Source organism: Nannospalax galili, unplaced genomic scaffold (genome assembly GCF_000622305.1).
Source record: "Nannospalax galili isolate Female #2095 unplaced genomic scaffold, S.galili_v1.0 scaffold386, whole genome shotgun sequence".
NCBI lineage: Eukaryota > Metazoa > Chordata > Mammalia > Rodentia > Spalacidae > Nannospalax > Nannospalax galili.
This window is the reverse complement of record NW_008356676.1, coordinates 1,041,970-1,062,744: the sequence shown is the minus strand read 5'-3', so window position 1 is coordinate 1,062,744 and position 20,775 is coordinate 1,041,970. Positions and strand designations below refer to the sequence as shown.

General features: G+C 39.9%; 1 protein-coding gene across 1 annotated transcript in view; it reads right to left on the bottom strand.

The window, feature by feature from the left end:
- The window catches only part of Epsti1 (epithelial stromal interaction 1), a 104,530-nt gene that overhangs the window by 28,267 nt on the left and 55,488 nt on the right, over positions 1-20,775 (bottom strand). Inside the window, exons 7-8 of the mRNA XM_008854678.3 lie at positions 10,451-10,517; positions 40-72 (exon numbers count right to left, since the gene is read on the bottom strand). Coding sequence (XP_008852900.1) covers positions 40-72; positions 10,451-10,517 — 100 coding nt within the window. The remainder of the gene's footprint in view (positions 1-39; positions 73-10,450; positions 10,518-20,775) is intronic.

Below are 20,775 nucleotides of genomic sequence, written 5' to 3'. Positions count from 1 at the left end.
GAGAGTTCAAAGTTACTTAGAATCTTAATTTATGCTTACCCAGCTGGGATCCTTAGACAGGACTGGAAGTTTCTGTTCAAAAATAACAGGAGAGAAAATAAGTTTTATGTTCATTTTTCTTAGTTCTTAATACTAGAAATGTCTTAAGTCACTGCATTCACATAATTTTTCTAGCATTAAATATTCACTTGATACAATACTGATACTAAGACTTTGCCATTCAATTAAAACACACCTCTATCCATTTTTATCAAAGCTATGCTAATAATGCATTCATTCATAAACTATATCTGAGCCTCTTACATGCAAGCATTGTATCAAAATAAGATCCCAGACCTCAGGCTCTGATAACCTCATGTGAAAGTCAGATAGATGATTAGTGATTACAGTACCATCTCATGATAACTGTTGTGACAAATGAAGGAAAGAGGGCATTTCATCAAATAGGGTCAAGGACACTTTCTCCAGGTGGGTGATACTAAACTGTGCTTCAAAGAGTGAATAGGAAACAGATTAAGAAAGGAAAATGGGGGCTGGAGAGAAGGCTCTGCGGTTAAGAGCACTAACTGCTCTTGCAGAGGACCCGGGTTCAATTCCCAGCACCCACATGACAGCTACAAACCGTCCTTAACTCCATTTCCAGGAGAATCTGAAGCCCTCTTTTGACCTCTGCAGCATTGCACAACATGGGTGCACTCACATACATGCAGGCAATACACTTATACACATAAAATAAAAATAATAAAAATTTAAAAGTATTATTTTAAAAAAAGAAAGGAAAATGGCATTGTATGAACAAATTGCAAATTATATTGAGATTGCCATAGCTTCTGTGACCACATAGCACAGACTGGTGGCTTAAAGGACAGAAATTTGTTTTTTTCATGATTCTAGAGATTAGAGGCCTAAAATTAAAGTTACTTCTGAGGACCGTGAGGGAAGAATCTGTTCTAAGCCTATTTCTTTGGCTTGTAGAGGATTATATTCCTTCTCTCCCCACAACTTCCTTCTGCATATAGTTCTATGTCTTGGTTTCATATTGGAATTTCATTTTGGATTACCTCTGTGAAGACCTTGTCTCCAAATAAGGTTACAGTCTAAGATGATGGGGATTGAGGCTCAACATAAAAATTGAGGGAAACTCAGTTCATGATGAGTTTTCATTTCAAAATGGTGGAATAAAGATGTTTGTAATCTAGAGATTCTTCTCTCAAAGATTACTCCAAACAGGGGCTGGAGAGATGGCACAGTGGTTAAGAGCACTGACTGTTCTTGCAGAAAACCTGGGATTGGCTCCCAGCACCCACATGGCAGCTAACAACTGTCCATAACTCTAGTTCCAGGGGCTCCATTGCCCTCTTCTGGCCTCTGGGCATTGCACAACATGGGTGTACTTACATATAAGCAGTCAAAAAATTCATACACATAAAATTAAGAAATAAATAAATCCAAAAAAATTTTAAAGATTATCCTAAACAGAAAGAAAAAAACTTTTTTCACACTCAAGATATGTCTCTACACACAGATGGATATCTATGAAGTCAAATTAGATGAAGAAACTGAAAGTGATTCAGGAAAAGACCAAAAGACATGTTGGCAAGGGAAGAGAGGACAAAGCAGGGTGTATTACTTAGTTACTTTTCTCATTGTTGGGACAAAATTCCTGACAAGAAGCAGTTTAAGAAAGCCAGGGATTATTCTGGCTTACAGTTCAAAGAGTCACATTCCACCATGGTATGAAAGGCCAGGCAGCATGAGCAGGAGGCAGGTCATCACATTTCATCCAGTCAGCAAGAAGAGAGTGAAAAGGAATTGGGGCCAAGCCATAAAAACCTCGAGATCCACCCCTAGTGCCCACTTCCAGCAAAGTTCTACCTCTTCCACAATCTTCCCAATCAGTGCCATGAGCTGGGAAACATGAGCTTGAGCACATGAGCCTATGGGGGACATTTCACATTCAAACCACAAAACAAGAAGTCAGGCTTTTCCACAGAGCAGCATGAGGGCATAAGAAATAAATATACCAGATGGCTCACAAGAAGGTGAAAGAACGGAATTATTAGAAAGTCTCATAAGAAGATATCTATCCCATATCCCTGTTCTTGTCCTGAAAATTCAAGAGCTACTCTTCCCAGACCCAACAGGAAATCAAAAGTGTATTTCCTGGGAAAATGGAACCAGATACACCAATTGCAGACAGAAGGCAGCAGTGGTAAAATGCCAGGCTGAGTGGCGAAGGAGTTGTGTAAGATCCTGCATATGGATGCCCTTATGTGAATTTTTCATCTGCTTCCTGCACTGATTTTTCTGAAAGAATCAAGGTGATAGATTCTTTTTAAAGCAACAGAGAAGGAGTCCTAGGAAATTAAAAGATTTCCCTTCTCCACGAAAACAATCAAATCAGTATGATAGAAGATAAAGTCAAGAAAATGTGACAGAAAGGAGGAGGAGAAAGTGGTTGAAGAGAAATTAGGGGAGAATATTTTTTTTAAAGTGAGAAGATAAATCCAGGTGGCCTGGGATTGGAATAATAGGAATTCTATAAGGAGAAAATGAAGGAAAATGAATCAACAAATAACACAATAAAGTTATCTATAACTAGAAATGAGTTTCCAAATTCAAAACGAATAATAAGAACCCCTCACATTAAATCACATCATTACAGACTATCAGAAGAAAGGAAGATAGTGAAATATTTCCAGGGGAAGGAGACTTAAAAAGCTCTTCGACAAGAACTGAAATTCAGCTGGCCTTGACTTTCTCAGGAACCAATACTGAAAGGTGGAAGAACAAGGCCTTCAAAACTCTGCAGAAAATTCTCTCTAGCTTGGAAGAGCTACCAGTTATATTGCAATCAAAATATGAGGTCTGAATAAAGGTAGTTTCAGACTGAAAAGTTACAAACACATTTGCCTTCCCTATATCTTCTCTTGGGAAAATACAAAACAATATGCTAAACTAAAACAAGAAATAAAGCAAGAAAATAAAAGGAGATCCAGGAATCGAAGAACTCAAAAAAAAAAAAAAAAAAAAAAAACAAATAAAAACAGTTCCCAAGATGACCTTAGCTCTGTCCTTCTCAACCTTCACTGTACTTTAGAACCACCTTGGGTGCTTTAAAAACCCTGAGGTTGAGACCACGATACAGCCAGTTCTCTGGGGATGTGACCTAAGTATCAACAATTTTTAAAGCTCCCCAGATCAGTTCACTGAGCAGAGGGGGCTCTGACTGCTGTGTTAAGGGAAAGTCCCAGAACAACTCCTATGTAGTGAGCCTGAAGAACAATTGGTGCAGACAGACTAGGAGTCAAGTGGGCCTGCAAGCAGAACTGCAAAGTAGCTGACAGCCATGAAATGGGAAGTCGTGTGGAAATTTGCATCAAGAGCATTTGGTAGAACTGTCACAAAAGCCAAAGAGTGTCCTTTGAACACTTGACTAAGAAAATGCAAAAATAAAATAAGATGTTTTCAAATTTTTTAAGCTGTAAAAGACAGAAAATGTAACCACAGTATACTGACTAGCTGGGCATTGAGGAAACACTTATCTAGGTCATAATGGGAATTCCAAGATACTGGTGATACTGAAAGAATATCAAGAAGAAATGAGTTAGTAAGGCTTAAAACTCATCAAGAGATGCCAATATATGTTAAGGATATTGCCAAAGGGGGAAAAAGAAAGAAAGAAAAGAGGAGGAGGAGGAGGAAACAAGGACAGTGTGGGCTGAAAACATGGTCTCCCTAATATACTTCCATTCTAATCCCTAGAATTTGCTGATATTACTTCATATGGCAAGAGGAACTGTAAAAAATAGTATAACAGTTTCTAGATCCATCCATTTACCTGCAAATTTCATTATTCCATCTTTCTTTACTGCTGAATAGAACTCCATTGTGTAAATATACCACACTTTCATTAACCACTCGTCAGTTGAGGGGCACTTAGGTTGCTTCCATCTCTTAGCCATTGTGAAAAGAGGATGTTCATTTTTAGTTTTTTAAGAGTTCTCCACACTCTTTTCCACAGAGGTTGCACGAGTTTGCAATCCCAGCAGCCGTGAATGAGCGTTCCCCTTTCTCCACATCCTTGCCAGCATTTGGTATCATTTGTTCTCTTGATCCTAGCCAGTCTGATTGGGGTAAGGTGATACCTTAGGGTGGTTTTAATTCGCATTTCCCTAATTACTAGCAAGGTTGAACACTTTTTGAGATGTTTCTTAGGCATCATTCTGGATGTTAAACTTCTGTCAGATGTGTCACTGGTGAAGATTTTGTCCCATTCTGTGGGTCTTCTCTTCAATCTTTGGATTGTTTCTTTTGCTGTACAGAAGCTTTTTAGCTTAATGAGGTCCCACTTATTGATTGCTGACTTTAATTCCTAAGCATCTTCTTAAAGGAGTGCCAAGCAGGGTCACTGGACCCTCACCTGAGTATCTAGCCACTCTTTCCAGCCAACTAGTCCAGCCTTATAAAACAAAAGAAAAATGAGGAAGAACCCAGTAGAGGGGTGCTTTTGGAAGCCCTTGTCAAGAAACTCCAATGGACTCTCATATGAACATTTGAAAATTGCCCTGTTCTGACTTTTTTCTAGTTCCCTGTCTAGAACTTGTAATGCTAATTACTCTTTCCTTTACTTCTCCTTCACATCTCCTATTTATGACTCAAGGACTTTCTTTTCCCCCTAGAGACAAGAGTTACACAATTTTGGAGTCTTTTAGACCCACTAAAGGGGTACTCTAATTGCCTCACTCTGTGTCCCAGTTCAGCATGGAAGAAGCCAGAATGGTGTGCATCCCTATTCCCTATTGGCAATTTGGGTAACCCCTTCAGAGGATAGTGTGATAAGAATAGGAGGTAGGAATTGGCCAGGCAGTTAAGGTAAAAAGACCCCAAAGAAATGTAGCCAGTTTCTGGGTTAAAAGTCAAAATGTCCTTGGGCCTGTTAGCAACATACTCTGTTCCAAAGGCCAAAAATGTCAAAATGTCAAAAGTATTTGGGAGCTTGTGTCTAATCCTTAAAAGATTTTAGGGTTACCTCTTCAGAGTGGGGAATGTTGGAGGGGAAGATGTAGGCATGGATTTGATCAAAACACCTTATATGCATGTATGAAATTCTCAATAAAGTTTTTGTAAAAGTTAAAAAAAAAATTTAAAGATCTTGAGATGGGCAGACTAGCTTTAATTGTCCAGATAGACCTGATGTAATCGCAAGGGTCTGCATAAGAGTGGAGGTTGGCCATAGATCTTGGAGAAAACCCCAAGACTGTCACATCCCTAGACTAATGTGATTTCTTACTGTGTGCAAAATGTATATTCTTATGTTTACAGACAAGTATCCCAGTCACCACTAATCAAAGAAGCTCATTTTGAACCAGTCAGAGACTATTACCAAGTACCACAACTGGTCATACACAGACATTGTCTATGAATTGTCCAGGGCTAAGTGACACATCTACAATTCAACCCCTACACTTAAGGCTCATGGAATATAGAACAGGGATAAAGAAGAGGACACTACAGAATCAGTTCTCAATAATGAAGCCCCCTCATGCAGTGCAGGGCCAGGAACACTAAAGGTCACAAATGGCCAAAGTGTAGAGATCAAGAGTCTGCTGAATGCTGGTCCTTGGACAGGATCCCTTTATTAAACTTCTCCCACCCAAGGCTCAGGGACCATCTTGGAAAAGGGGGTAGAAAGATTGTAAGAGCCAGGGAGGAGGTGCATGACCATAGGGAAACAGAGTCCTACAAGCTCCTGGGAACCTGCTCATATGATTCCATGGCAATGGTGTCAGGATACACAAGTCCCATGCAAACTCAGGCAGAAAATAACCCAGCATAGAACTGGGAAAATGAACAGCAGACCTCAATTTTATCTGAAGGAATGTTGGCAACTGATGGCTGCTAGATGAAGAAGAGCTGATCTTTCTAAAACAAGGGACTCTAGATAGGCTGATTAGACTTGGTGGATGGACTTGCACTGTGGAAAGGTTGGGGACACTGACAACTCAGTGGGCCTTAACAGGAATAACTGAGTATACGGGGTCCAGTGGGTGGGTGGGGGTGCTATGGGAAGGTGCCAGTGTGGACAAGGGTATAAAGATGATTAAGATCGTTTGAGCTGTTCTGTATGAAATACACAAAAATTTTAAAAAAAGTAATAAAAGGAAAAATTAAATGATAAAGTTAAAAAAAAAAAAGAAAAGAGTGGAGGTTGGAGTGGTGTAGCACAGATGTCCCTGACCCCTCACAAGGAATGAGCCCTGTTGACATCTCAATTTTTACACCTTCAAACTCATTTTGGATTTCTAGCCCCACAAAATGTAAAAGAACAAATTTGTGTTTTATCAGGGCAGGTGGTTTATTATAGTAACCGTGGGAAATATAAGGACTTTGAGGTATTAAAATGCAAGCAGGACAAAATGGAATGCAGGGAGCACAGAGGCATTTGAGCATCATTTGACATTTTTAAAGAATGAACATGTGACCCATGGATAAAAATGAGAATAGCCATCAAGTGTACCAACCAGAGTGAGCATATGGCTAGGGAGGCTGAACCACAGGGCAGCGTCCCTCAATGTAAACGTGCACATATATCACCCATGGGTGGCATTGAACAGCAGGTTCTGACTCAGAAGGCCTGCTGTGGGATCTGACATTTATCAGCATCTCTATAAGCTCCCAGGTGGTACTAATGCTGCAGGTCCAAGGATCGCACTTGGAGTAGCAAAAGTCTAGACTCAAGGCTAGTCCTCCAGATCATAGAAGATTGGCAGGGGGTGAGGGGGGACATCTAAAGAGAGAAAGAAAGAGAATGGGAGGGAGTGTGGTAGAGAGAGAGGGGTGGACAGAGGGGTGGAGAGCAGCAAGAGCATTGCACCTAAGCTAAGGCATTTTGAGTTTATCTCTGAAGATACTGGGAACCATGGAATGATTTCAAGCAGAGGAAGAATAGGATGTGATTTTTAAAAAATCCTTATTCTTTGCAGAAGAAGGGAAAAGAAGCCCAGGGACTAGAAATTGTTTAGAATGCAGCTGGGAACATAGCTAATAATGCTAATAGCTGAGGAAGGACGCACCAACACACACACACACACACACACACACACACTTAGAGAGAGAGAGAGAGAGAGAGAGAGAGAGAGAGAGAGAGAGACATCATCCACATTGACGTGAATGCTGCAGATATCTCCTGTCTGAAATCCTAAACCTCAGGGAGTTTTTTTATAACACCTGAAGGAATTCTCTTGCAGCCTTTTTCATCTACATAATTACATAGTATTTATTAAACCCTATCTTCCGATAGCAGATACATGTTCAAATTAGAAAAGTGCATAAGAACTCAGAGAGATAACCTGTGCCTGGCACTGAAATTTTCATTTTAATAACCCATGTCTTCTGGGAGCTGCATTGTCCACCTATGCAAGGTACATCTGCTCAAAGTACTTTAAAATGTGTTTTTAAAATTAGCTTATGGAGGGGTTACAACTGAGGCCCAACTCCTAGCTGAGGAGCTACTGACAGCTGATGACTGGTGTGGGGGGGTCTCTTCTTAGAGGGTATGGCCACTGGAGGTGTCCCATGCCTTTGGTGGGTTATTTAAAAAAAGAAAACTGAACTTGGTGGGTTATTTAAAAAAAGAAAAAAAAAGAAAAAGAAAAGAGAGAAATAAATAAATAAAAGAAAGAAAGGAAGGAAGGAAGGAAGGAAGGAAGGAAGGAAGGAAGGAAAATATGAAGTTGAGAGGGAGCTATCTTAGGGGTATCTGGGGGGGTTAGATATGATCCAATATACATTGACTACATGTATGAAATTGTTGAAATCGGTAAGAAGAAAAATTTTCAGGAAATATATTTTAAGGAGTATGATTAAAATTACAACAACAACAACAACAACCACTTAAATTCTTTCAGCTCCTCATACACATACTGATGGGAGTCACACATATTTTGCATTCCAGACATTGACTGGGTACCCTCTTAACAGAAAAGAAATGTTTTTCACAGAAGTGCAATGTACCTATTTGACTTTCCTAAAGCATTAGAAATAGTTCCACACAGCATTCTCAGAAGAATTCTATGCATACGGATTAACAGAATGAAACGAGTGCACTATGGGTAAAAACTCAGTTAAGTTTATCGAACCCCAACAACTTATTAATAGTTTGGTGTCAAAATAGAGCAGCTCTTGCAGACAGTTCATAATGAACCCATCCTGGGGCTGATCTTGTTCCATATTTTCTATTGATAGCTTTGAGGATCGTGTAATGCATGTGCTAATCAATCCACAGACTATGCAGCTCTGGGAGACATGGCTAATGCTTTAGATGACAATATTAACAGTCAGGATGCTCTTGTGAAATCAGAGAAATGAACTGAAATCAATAGAGCAAGCACAGTTCTGTTAGATGTTTCAAATCATAGGATTCAGAAGCCTCCCCCCATCAGAAAGCAAGACATCCTGGACAGCAAAATTCCAAGCACTCCGATTCCTTTGTCTGCACCCCTTGCTTCTTCATAGCCACAAGGACATCCAGACATGTTTAGGACTATCATCTACACATGTTTAAGCTCATGACCTGCAGTTTCTCAGTTCTCCCCAGATTCCTGCAGTGAGGAGAGAGATTATGGATTTTTATTGACACAACTTGTAGAACCCACACTAACTAGTTCAGTATGTAATACCCCATCAAAACAGGGTTAAAATAAAACAGGGAATGCCTCCAGGATGATAGGCAAGACCTTAATGACTTTTTTTCTAAGAGCATCAAAATGTCTTCCTGACATTAAAATATATTCCTTAATGAACAGGGCTTGGAGTTGGGGAGGGCCGATGATCACAGTTCTCTAACAACTTAGTATTCACCTATCTAAACTCTGACAAAGTAAGAATCTTTAAAAAAACTTAAGCCCACCTTTTTTCTTTCAATTACAACCCTTCCCCAGAATCATCCTTAATTATATTTACTTTCCTGTCCCTCATTTAGTAATCAGTAATCAAGTCTGCCACTTTCACCTTCTCGGCAGTTCTCAAAACCGTATACCATCCTGTCTAGTCTCGTCCTTCCTCATTGAAGTTTTCATCACCCCTCACGTAGACGAGGGCAGGAGGCTTAAAGGTTCTTTGTTCTCTATTCTTTTAAATCCATCCTTCATACCATTGCCTGTGTGATCTAATGGAAATATGAAAGAACTCAAACATTTTAGTCCATCCAGTCTCATAGTTCTCCAATGTGGGATGCAAATGTCCTCAGTGGATCTTCTACCAAGAGCACCACCAGCTCCCTGTGGGGCCATTTCTAGGTGATTCGATGTCTAAGTGATATTACTAACATTTAGGGACCAGGGTTGCTAAACAACCTGGATAATAAACTGCCCCACGCAGTTTATCACCGATACCTCTATTGAGAAAATTTTTGCTCCTATGCTTTCTGCTCCCTTCCTGGGCTTTCAGATTCACTTTTGTCTACTGCATCTAACTAAGTCACCTTCCTCAACAACAGCCCGGCTTTTTTAATGCCTTTATACCTTGGACACCTGGAATGAATCTCTTAATTTTAGCTTCATTCACCTTTAAGCTTCAACTCAGATGTCACCTCTACCAGGAAGAACCTGCACAGCCTGACTTAGACGCCTCTTCCTGGTAAAGCAACGGACTTTCTCGTTGTAATAAGCTCTATACTCAGCATTTTGTAAAAACCAAAAGCACTTACTAGACCTATGTAGAAATAGAATTTGGGTGAGGTGAAGGAGTCATTGTCAACACACAACACACCCATTGTCCCTGTTTATCACAGCCCTATTCACCATAGCCAAATCATGGAATCAGCCTAAGCGCCCATCAATGGATGAATGGATAAAGAAAATATAGTAGAGATGCACAATGTAGTATCTTTACCATAAAGAACAAAATTATGTTGTTTTCAGGAAAATTAAATGAACTGCAGATTATTGTGTTAAGTGAAATAAGCTAGACTCAGAAAAATGACTATCAAATGTTTATTCTTATACAAAGAGTCTGGGTTAAGAATGAAAAGCATGGGAAGAGGAAGCGGAGCAGAAAGAGTAGGCGGAAGAAGCAAGAAAGGGGACAAGAGAGGATAATGGGAGAAGAGGTCAATGTGATCAAAGTTCATTATGTTCATATATGAGAGATAATGAAATGTGTGATGAGGTGTAAGATAAGAGATAAGAGAAATCATTCAAGAGATGTAGGGACAGATGACTGGCTGAGAACAATGACTTTTCATATGTCCATGATGTGGTATCAAACATAAGCATTATTTTATAGCTGAGGGAGCACTTGGTTTGGTGGAGTCAGAGCTTTAGCTCAGACTACCTGCCTTGACTGCTAGCCTTTTGTGCTGTACCTGTCACGTTGTACCCTGAATTTTTAGTCTCTAAACAACCCTTCAAAAGGTGCCAGACAGCACCCTGTATGACATTCCACTTACCCACGTTGAAGATTGGGGGTCACGTTGAAGATTCCTGTCCAGTTTGTTCAGGAACTCAGCAGTTTTGCTACAGGAACAAATAGGTGTTAGTGCCTTCATAAATATTTTTTTTTTAAAAATCTTTGCTTATTGTGCCTTTGGGTACTAGCCTGGGCTTTCATGGGGTGAGGACTAAAAATATCCTATGGAGAAGAAATGGTTAGATAAAGAGCAAGAGATAATAGAAAATCAAAACAAAATGGTTTATAAGACTACATTCTTGAAGAACAGTAGTTTAAAAAATAAAACCTAGGTTTGTGAAATGTGAACATATGATTTCATTTTCTTGCACTTTATCCACAGGATGATGCCTAATTTCCTATGTGAATGTCTCAAATTTGACACCAGACTTCATATAGACCTATGGAACACTAATCTCCTATGAACATCTCACTTCATATCAGTTTTACATTAAGCCCTTCACCATGAGGGGTCTTTCTCTAGTCATTCCATCTCTTGCATGGCTCTAACTATCACAAGACACATGGAACCCCTAATCTAGAAGCTCTTTCCCATTTATGGGTCATGAACCCTTTGTGAGTCTGACTTCAGAAATAGACCCTCTATCTCCAGACACAGAAAGGCACCCCATCTCACACACCTTCACATCTGATTCGAGGAAAGAGATAAACTTCCTTTCTCAGAGGTTAAAAAGTACTGCTTGGGTTGAGCAGGTGGCTTGACAGATAAAGTCCTTGCCACACAAACATTAGGAATTGAGTTCAGCTCTCCATTATCCATATAAAGAGCTGAACATCCTGGTGCACACTTGTAATTCCAGCACTGGGAAGGCAGAGATAGGAGAATCCCTGGGGCTTGCTGGCCAGCCAGTCAGTGAGCTCAAGGTTCAGTAAGAGATCCTATCTTACCAAACAAGGTGGAGACATGATAGTGGAAGGACCCAGTGTCAACTTTGGCCTCCACATGCATGTGTACAGGTACCTGCATACATGTGAACATACACAAGTACATATACATGTATATACCACACAGAGGGAGGGAGGGAAGGAGGGAGGGAGAGAGCTGCTGATTCTGGCCCACATTTCTGTTTCTTTATAGCTCTGAAAGGCTGACCTGCTTTTACTCAGTTTTAAGGGCTTTGTTTCCCCCCTAATCCAAATCACCACCCCAGTTTCTCTTCTCCCCTGTGCCATGCACAGAACACTGGACTTACTTCCCAGGCTTCATCTGTCTACCTTTGATCAACTTCTCCTTTTTCCTTTTCCTATGTAATCTGTGGAACTGTGTACTTCATTGAGGCTTGTATTACATTCTTCATACTATTGTGCCTGTGCCTACCTTTCTCCTTCCTTCCTCCTACTCCTCCGCTTCCTAAAATTTTAGGCCTAATGCTAAGATCTGAGTTGTGAATTACTTAGGATACAGGCATCAAAGGAAACATGAAGGTCTGATAAGGATTAATGGCATTCAATTTGGAAAACACAATGTAAGAAATTAGAAATAAAACAGAAATACCAACATCATGGCGAACAATTTCTTAGGTGGAGCACGGCATTTAATCAACACTAGAAGCTTAAGCCGAGAAAGGAAGTGCTAAAGGTGAAACAAAGCACATGACACCGAGAAGCAGAAGACCAGTAGCTACAGAGCAGCCTCTCCACTTACCCTACCCATAAAAGACAAAGAGACCAATGAAATCACAGTTTGTAGCTACCCCACTGTCTTGGGGCTTTCTGAAATCAATAGTTCAAAAAGGAGACAGGAGTCAAGAGTTTGGATGAGATTTCAAAATATCCTGAGCGAGCTGCAGACCATGGGAGAAACAGTAACAGAGATGCACTGTGAGAAGCTAGGAAGTCACTTTGGACCAAGTTAACTCTCTCAGTATGTCCTGACCACCACTTCTTATCTACCAATACAAAGCACAAAGCCTGCTGGATGGATAGCCACTCATGACAGAGAAGAAAAGCAAGATGACAGAGACAGAGAATTATCATGAGATGCAGGTAGGGGACTAAGTGATTAGCTCTACAGACCAGGGAACTCTTGAGTTACTAAATCAACTGGTCTTCTTCTATTAGCATAGCTCATGGTACATAATTGTACAAGTTACTACTGGCTGAAATGAGTTGGAATCCCAGTAATAAACAATAAAATACAATCTTTGTGCCCCTCTTCCTCGATGTTCTCTGAGGCTTAGGTGTAGGGGTTGCACTGAAAATGTATCAATTCGATCTGGGCATCCCAGGGCCACTTATTTTCTGCATTTTGACCAGTTATGGCTCTCTGTAATCATCTTCATCTGTTACAAAAAGAAGCTTCTTTGATAAGGGGTGAGAGCTACACTTACCTGTGGGTTTAAGGATAAATATTTAGAATACAGTTAGAAATTATATTGGCTTAAGGAAATGGCAGTAGCAGATTCTTTATGCTCTATGACCTCTTCAACCACAGGTATTTGGCTAAGTTTTTAGTACCAGGCATGAATTGCCTCCCATTGAGAAGAACTTAAGTCCAATTAGACAACTGTTGATTACTCGCAACATAAAAGTGCCCCTATTGCACCATTAGGGATATCTTGCTGGACCAGCCATTGTTGTGGTTCACAGGCCTTACAACTGGGTAGGACTACTGACTACTATTCTCCCTTACCACCTTGCATAGCGCCTTCTAAAACTATGAAAGCTAGTCCTCAGGGAGGAAGCTTCCAGGTCAGTTCCAGCTCGATTCCTCCAAGTCCTGTGTCCAAAGTATGTGGTGTCTTCAGCAGTAGAGTCTTACCTTCAAGTTCCTGGAGCCAAGGGTAATGGCAATAGTCTACATTGTTTGGGGAATATCTTTGACTACTCTGACCAACAACTCAAAGGCAAGTTTCCCATGCCCCACATAGTCTGGTTCTTGGGGGAACATTATCACCCTGTGTGGCATAACTCCATTTGAAATATACATTATGTATTATTAAATATGCTTATATAGTAATGTTTCCTATGGTGTTTTTCAAACATCTTTGATTGTAAGAGCCAAAGGACCAGGACATCTGCTACTAGATGGTGTTGTCCAGATATCTCAAGGAAGCTCACCCTTGGAATTTCATCAATATGGTTGCCTAAATAAGACCTGCATAGTGACCGTACCAGCAGACATGCCAGCATGGGAGGGGAAATTTCACAAGGTCACACCTCTAGATGAAGAAGTTCAGGCGACTAATGACTGCTGGGAGAGGGAGAATCAGTCTTCTCCAGGGATGAGCTCCCTGCTATGCTATCAAATTCCAGTGGTTAGCCCTAAACACCGCTAAATGGACTCAATAGGTTGTGTGTGTATACATATACATATATGTATATGTATATGTAGCATCAATAATTGATGAAGTGGTCAGGATTACTTGAGTGGTCAGGATTTTGAGAGGGACTGGGGGAAACATGGGAGTAGCTGGAAGAGTAGAAATAATGTAAACACAGTATTCATGTATAAAATTCTCAAAAAAATAAATTAAAAAAATAAAGCAAAATACAGAGCCTCTGTGAGGGGTAAATAGAAGACAATGTCCTGTGGGAAATTCCACCAGACAATGAACCTAGTTCCCACGACTTCTTTCTATTAGTCAGCACTGTGACTCTGCCGCCTATGGGAGGGAGTAATGCCCTTAGATGTTATTACTCTGACCCAAGAATGAAAAAAGGATTTCTTGAACAATTTGTTAAATTAGCATTGAAAACTTTGCTGATAAACCCAGTTTTTGATTTTCAAGACTCCTTCTTGCTTGTTCTTGGGGTAACTCCTATGACTTCCTAGAAGGTCTATTCAGATAACTTCTCAACATAATGCAGTTGCAGAGGCATGGTGAATGTTCACCAAAATTCTTATTCTCATCTAAATCTATTCTAAATTTGACTATATTTCCTAGTCTTCCTTAGAGATAAAATTAATGACATGATTGGATCTTGACCAGTGGAATAGGAGAGGAAGTGACTGCATGCCACTTCCTGGACTAACTTATTGTAACTTCAACACATGTACCCTGTGCATTTTTTGACTAGATCTGAGACAACCTGCAGAGAGACTGGAAGGCGTATGCTGAAGTTGGGAGAAGCTGTTATTTAGGCCCCTAAGTATCTGATTGGACGAGTTTCTTTGAAAATTTGTCAGCTCACATCTTAAATGAGAAAAACAATGAGCTAATCTCTTCTCTCTCTCTCTCTCTCTCTCTCTCTCTATATATATATATATATACAGATATACACACACACATATATATACTATACAGATATATAGCTATAGATAGATAGATAGATAGATAGATAGATAGATAGATAGATAGATATTTATGTTTCCATTTATTTGTGTGTACATAGATGCACATGCACATGTTATGTTGAAAGTATGGAGATCAGAAGACAACTCCTTCCATCATGTGGGTCCTGGGGATCAAATTCAGGTAATCAGAATTGGAGGCAACTTCTTCTACTGGCTGAGCCATCTCACTGGTCCTATTATACATTTTGATGTCTGTTTATTAGAGCAATTAACCTAAAACTTTAAGTAATATGTAAAGAGGATCATTTATCAATGAAAGTACCTAAGAGACCAGGAAGAGTGAAAGTTCCTAAGAGATCGGGAACTCTTCCTAAGAGGTGAGGAAGAACAGAAGGAAAGGAAGAAAGAAGAATTCTCAAAGGTGCCATTTGGCTCTTAGTCATCTCAAAACTTCAGGACGGGAAAGAGAAGGTGAAAAGGCAGCAAAGCTGATTCATCCTTGAGTTGTCTCTTGTCAGATTTAGGAACTACTAGACTTACAGAATCAAACAGCATTAATTTATTCTGAAACCATCAGGATCTTGTCTCATTGGATGATGGATGGAAACTGACAAGATAAATTTCATTGTGAGAAAATTAGGAAAGGCCTGTGGCTTGTTGTATTGTAGTATGATGGGATATTTGAAGACCGTTGGTAGAGATACATCAATACCAAAATCGGATCTTTATGAAAGGGTAAAGTAAACAAAGAAAGGTCACAGAGAGAAGAGTGTCTGTTGGTTCATTTGAATGTCCCAGGATTACAAAAGACAGTTCCTACAAAGTTGCTCAATTGGATAGAAAACTTGAGTTTTTAACATTCAAAAATGAAATCTGCCAATAAACAAAAGTTAGCATGGACACATAGAAGTTTATGATTCGGGAGCCTGCCAGTCCTAATACCAGAGACACAAAATTCTAAGCATCTTTCTCTTCCCAGCTTCTCAACTCTGCCAACTTTAAACTGTGACAAAAGCATTCCCATAAAAATGCTAAACTACCGGTTTTAGATTGCATGGTTAATGTTATCGTCATTGAAAAATGTAACATGTCTCTCTTGGTACTTTTTCTGTTGCTGAGAGCGTATGAGGCAGTTTCACCTTCTTGTACCTTGTTAGCTAACACACAAAATGGCTGTAGGGTCCAGACAGGTATGTACACGAGTAAAGAAAAGAGGGAGTTGGACTTAGTGATAGGTGATATCTGTCTATCAGGTCAGACAGAGAAAACAGAGAGACTGCTGGGGATTTTGACAAACTAGAAAATTGTCTCCCACACAAAGGGTCAGCTGCTGGCTAGCTACAGACCTTCACTGCCAATGGGTAACAAGCCGGCAAGGCCAGATGTCCCAGGTTTTACTGCTATAATAAATGTGCTGAAAATTTTTATATGAAATAACCTGGCAACTAATTTTAAAAGTTTTAAAACATCACAGGCTAACATTGCTGAACCCCAAATAAATAAAGAAGCAAAACAAAAATAAAGCCCTCTGCAAGGCAGATGTGACCCAAAGAGCATTTCACTATGGCAGACTGACTTTGTTTCTGCCTGACAGGTTTGTACTGTTGACAGTGTATCTCATAACTATGTATTCTGTATCTTTACATAAAAAGCAATAAGCAAGAGGGGGCGGGAAAATGGCTGCTATGCTGCTTCACGTCTGTCAGCTAAGAGACACTGTACCTGTATTTCATATTTATGCCAAATACTAAGGCATATCATTTTATTTACACTTATCACTCTACATATTTGAATTAATACATGAAAACAAACACTAAATATACAATGAGAAGAAAGCCCACAGAAAGCTTTATAACCAAAGAAAAGAATAATAAAAGGGTTAGTGTGCAAAATGTATGAAGATCACTGGTAAATCAAATTACAAAAAGACAATCAACCCAACCTGAGAGTGAGCAAAGACAGAAATGCACACTCCACATATGAAAAAGCACAATTAATAATAACATAAAATTCTACAGCACCTTAGGGTTTATACGGTATTTATATGCATCAGGCCCTGTAGGAAGCACCTTACATATATTAACTTTCTGTCAACCTTGAAAAAGTTCCATTATCATCTTGTCTATGAAAGTAACTTACTCAAGGTCATACAACTAGCAAATGTCGAAACCTGGAGGCAGACCCCGGCATCCCAGCTGCAGAGACCATACTTCAGGCACTACACTTGACTGCTTCTAAAGAGGGGTACTGTGTGCAAAGATGTTCCCTATCAGTAGCAACTGAGAATGAGAAGATTAAAACAAGACACCACCACACACCTGCAAGACCAGCTACAGACTGTTTTTAAGTATGGAAATCTGGTCATATACAAAGGAGAGGATTTTGCAGAACTGCTTCTCTTATGAATTGCTGATGGGAAAGCAAATTGGTCTCTCTGGAGAGAGCACTTTGACAACACTTAGCAGAGCTGAATCCTTGTGCAGAGTCTAGGTGTTTATATACAGAACTCTGACACATAAGGAGAACTGAGAAAGGACACAGAATCCAGCATCATTTGTAAGAGTCTCAGACCAGGAAGGAAGACAAAGGGAAGAAGAGAAATGGGAGGGAGGGAAGAAAGAAATGAATCTGTTTACATCATGAATCCATGCAATTAGCTCTTAAAACACTGTTCAGTAGGGAAATAAAATAAACTTGTAAAACTTATGATACAGTGATATCTTAAAAACCCTCAACAACAATGGGCACAACAAACTATAGTGGTGCAGTAGTGGCATTTTTATCTTGGGGGTAATCAACAGCTGTTTAATTGGACTTAAAGCCCTTTCAGTGGGAGGGAACTCATGGGTGACACCATAAACATAACCAAATGGGAGGTCATAATGAATCCTAGAGAAAACCCTAGCTCTCTCATCTCTCTAGACAAATGAAATTTCATATTGTATAATACATATGGATCCTACATATTTACAGATAAGTATACCATTCACCAATCATCAAAGAAGTTTCTTTTTGCAATAGATGGAAGCTACTACAGAGTTCCACAACTGGTCACACACAGGGAATATGTGTCTGAGAGATGCCCAGCACTAAGTGACACAGCTATAGTGGAACCTCTACTCCTAAGACTCATGGAACACAGAAGAACAGGGGGTAGAGAGAATACTAATACATTCTTCAACTCTCAACAGGAAGCTTCCTCATGCAACAAAGTACAATGTGCACAGGAGACCATAACTGGCCAAAGTGTAGAAAATAGGAGACTGTAGATAGTGTGTCCCTGTATAGGACTCCAATATTAAACCTCATCCCATGGCTCAGAGACCATTGTAGAAGAGGGGGTGGGAAGATTGTAAGAGCAAGAGTGGGTACATACACATAGGGAAGCAGTCTTCCAGGCTTCTGGAAACTTGCTCATATGAACTTGTAATAGTGGTGACAACATGCACAAGACTCATGTAGACTCAGACAAAAACCCTGCATAGAACTGTGGAAATGGGCAGCTGACCCCAACTTTAGCCAAGGAACTATTGGCAACTGATTACTGCAGGGTAAGAGAATTAATCTTTAATGTAGTGACTCTGGATAGGTTGACTAGATGCCAGTGGATAAACTTGCACCAAGGAACATCTGGGTACAAAATCCTTATTTGATAGGCCTTAACACACATGACAGAATGCACGAAATCTGGCGGGAGGATGGGGGTCTTGACGGGGGAGGGTGCTAAATATGATTAAGATTTTTTGTATGAAGCTGGGCATGGTGGTGCATGCCTTTAATCTCAGCACTCCAGAGGCAGAGGCAGTTGGATCTCTGTGAAATCAAGGCCAGCTTGCTCTACACAGTGAGTTCCAGGCCAGTCCCACTACAGGGAGACCGTGTCTCAAAAAGACCAAAAAAGGTTTATTGTATGAAATGCACAAAAATTCAATAAAAATATACATTAAGAAAAGAAAAATATTTATCTACATAGCACACGGTAATTAAAAGTACCAGACTGGTGGAACTAACCTTCTTGGATGTTTAACAGACATACTTTGAGATCTATACTAATCTGGTCATTGGGACTGAAAGGACAGTTTTTGCTCCTTGCCCTCCAAAGTTGACTAAGTTCCAAGGGACTATGGAGCATCTCTCAAAATGTCCTGTAACTATAGTGAGTCACCTGTCCTCTTGTTCAGGGAGGACATGGAGACTCCATGAAATGGACTTGAACCAGTATCCAGTCTACAAAGAGGAGGGTCAACTCAGAGGAAACATTTCCTCTATGTTTCCAAGTGAAGCCAGTCACGATTGAGCAGGACCTTTGACTTATCTTCACATAGATGGAACTGGTAAAAGAAAGGAGCCAGGGGCTCCTCCCAAGCCCATGTGACTAGTGAGACCATGAGGAACAGATCCTCAAATGACCTGAAAAGTAAAAATAAATTGGTTTATTTGGGTCAAGTGCATGGTCTTAAACACCCAAAAGGAAAGTATAACCAAAGATTAAAGTGATCAGTATATTTCTTTAAGAGTTCAAGGATTATACTTCCCAATGTAAGACTTCAAATCTTGGTCTGCAATATTGTAGTGTCCACCTGTAGCTAAGGGAGACAACCTACTATTGCTCTCAAATGATGGCTAAATTTGTTTTCTTCCTCTATCTAGAAGCCTTTGAGAGGGAACTTACATTGATTCTAGACACTCCAACAGCTATCAAAGTGCCTGAAAACAAATCCTGAGTTCATCACTCTCAAGTCCAGTCTTGACTGACAAAAGAAAAATGTGGAAGAACCCAAGAGAGGGATACTTTTAGAAGCTCTCATCAGGAAATTCCAGTGGACTCTGATATGAACACTTGAAATTCGCCCTGTTCTGACTTTTTCCCAGTTCCCTGTCTAGAACTTGTAATGCTAACTACTCTTGCCTTTACTTCTTCACATCTCCTATTCACGATTCAAGGACTTTCTTTTCTCCATTAGAGGCAAGAGTTATGCAATTTTGGAGTCTTTTAGATAGACCCGCTGAAGGGGTACTCCAATTGCCTCATCTTGCATCCCTGTTCAGCATGGAAGAAGCCAGAGGGGTGGGTTACCTCTCCAGGGGATAGTGTGATAAGAATAAGAGGTAGGAATTGGCTAGGCAGTTAGGGTAAAAAGACCCCAAAGAAAAGTAGCCAGTTTCTTGGCTAAAACTCACAATGTCCTTGGGCCTCTTAGCAACATGCTCTGTTCCAAAGGCCAAAAATGTCAAAAGTATTTGGGAGCTCTTATCTAATCCCTAAAAGATTTTAGGGTTACCTCTTCAGAGGGGGGAATGTTAGAGTAGCAAAAAGCCCCATAATTTTAACAGGTCAAGACTATAAAATCACTAGTCTATCTGTTGGAGGACCCACCTTTCCAATCTCACTGGTCAATCACCTGGTGATAGAACCACCCATAGGAAGGCAGGTCCACCTTAAGTTATGCTAAATAGATGAGCAGAATACCTGGTGCATTAATGAGGCAGTGAATTTTTCCTGCCTTGAATCCCACCTTGTAACAAAGAACTCCGCAGAACTTCTGACCAGCCACTGTCTTGTAGGTCTCTGTAAGTCTGTCTGCTTTCTGCTGTTTGGGTCTATTCTTCAATTCTTTTATGAATGAGACTAAGAACCCTCTAGGGGACCCTCTTTCCCCCCATTTCAGTACAGGCCAAAACTATGGATATACGGTGTCTTAATTAAGAGACAAAATGACCTACAGTAACAGTATCTGAAGGTGCTTTGCAGGCAATGATAGACTGACACCATCCTTTGGAATATTCTGGAAAAAAATTCATTTTGTACCCTTTTATGTTCAGAATGTAGCATTATCAGAAACCTTCAACAAAAAAGAAAAGAAAAAATATAGGATAGCAATTAAAATTTATAACATTAAGTATATACAAATGAATGTATGAAAAAGTAAAAGAACAAAAGCAGTTGTGAATTCATATTCATATGGTAAAATTAGAAAAACTTGCATGGTGAGAAAGAAGAGGAACAGTTCCACCTCTCTGAGAATTGAGCTGATATTCATATCTAGATCTAAGTTATCACAAACCAA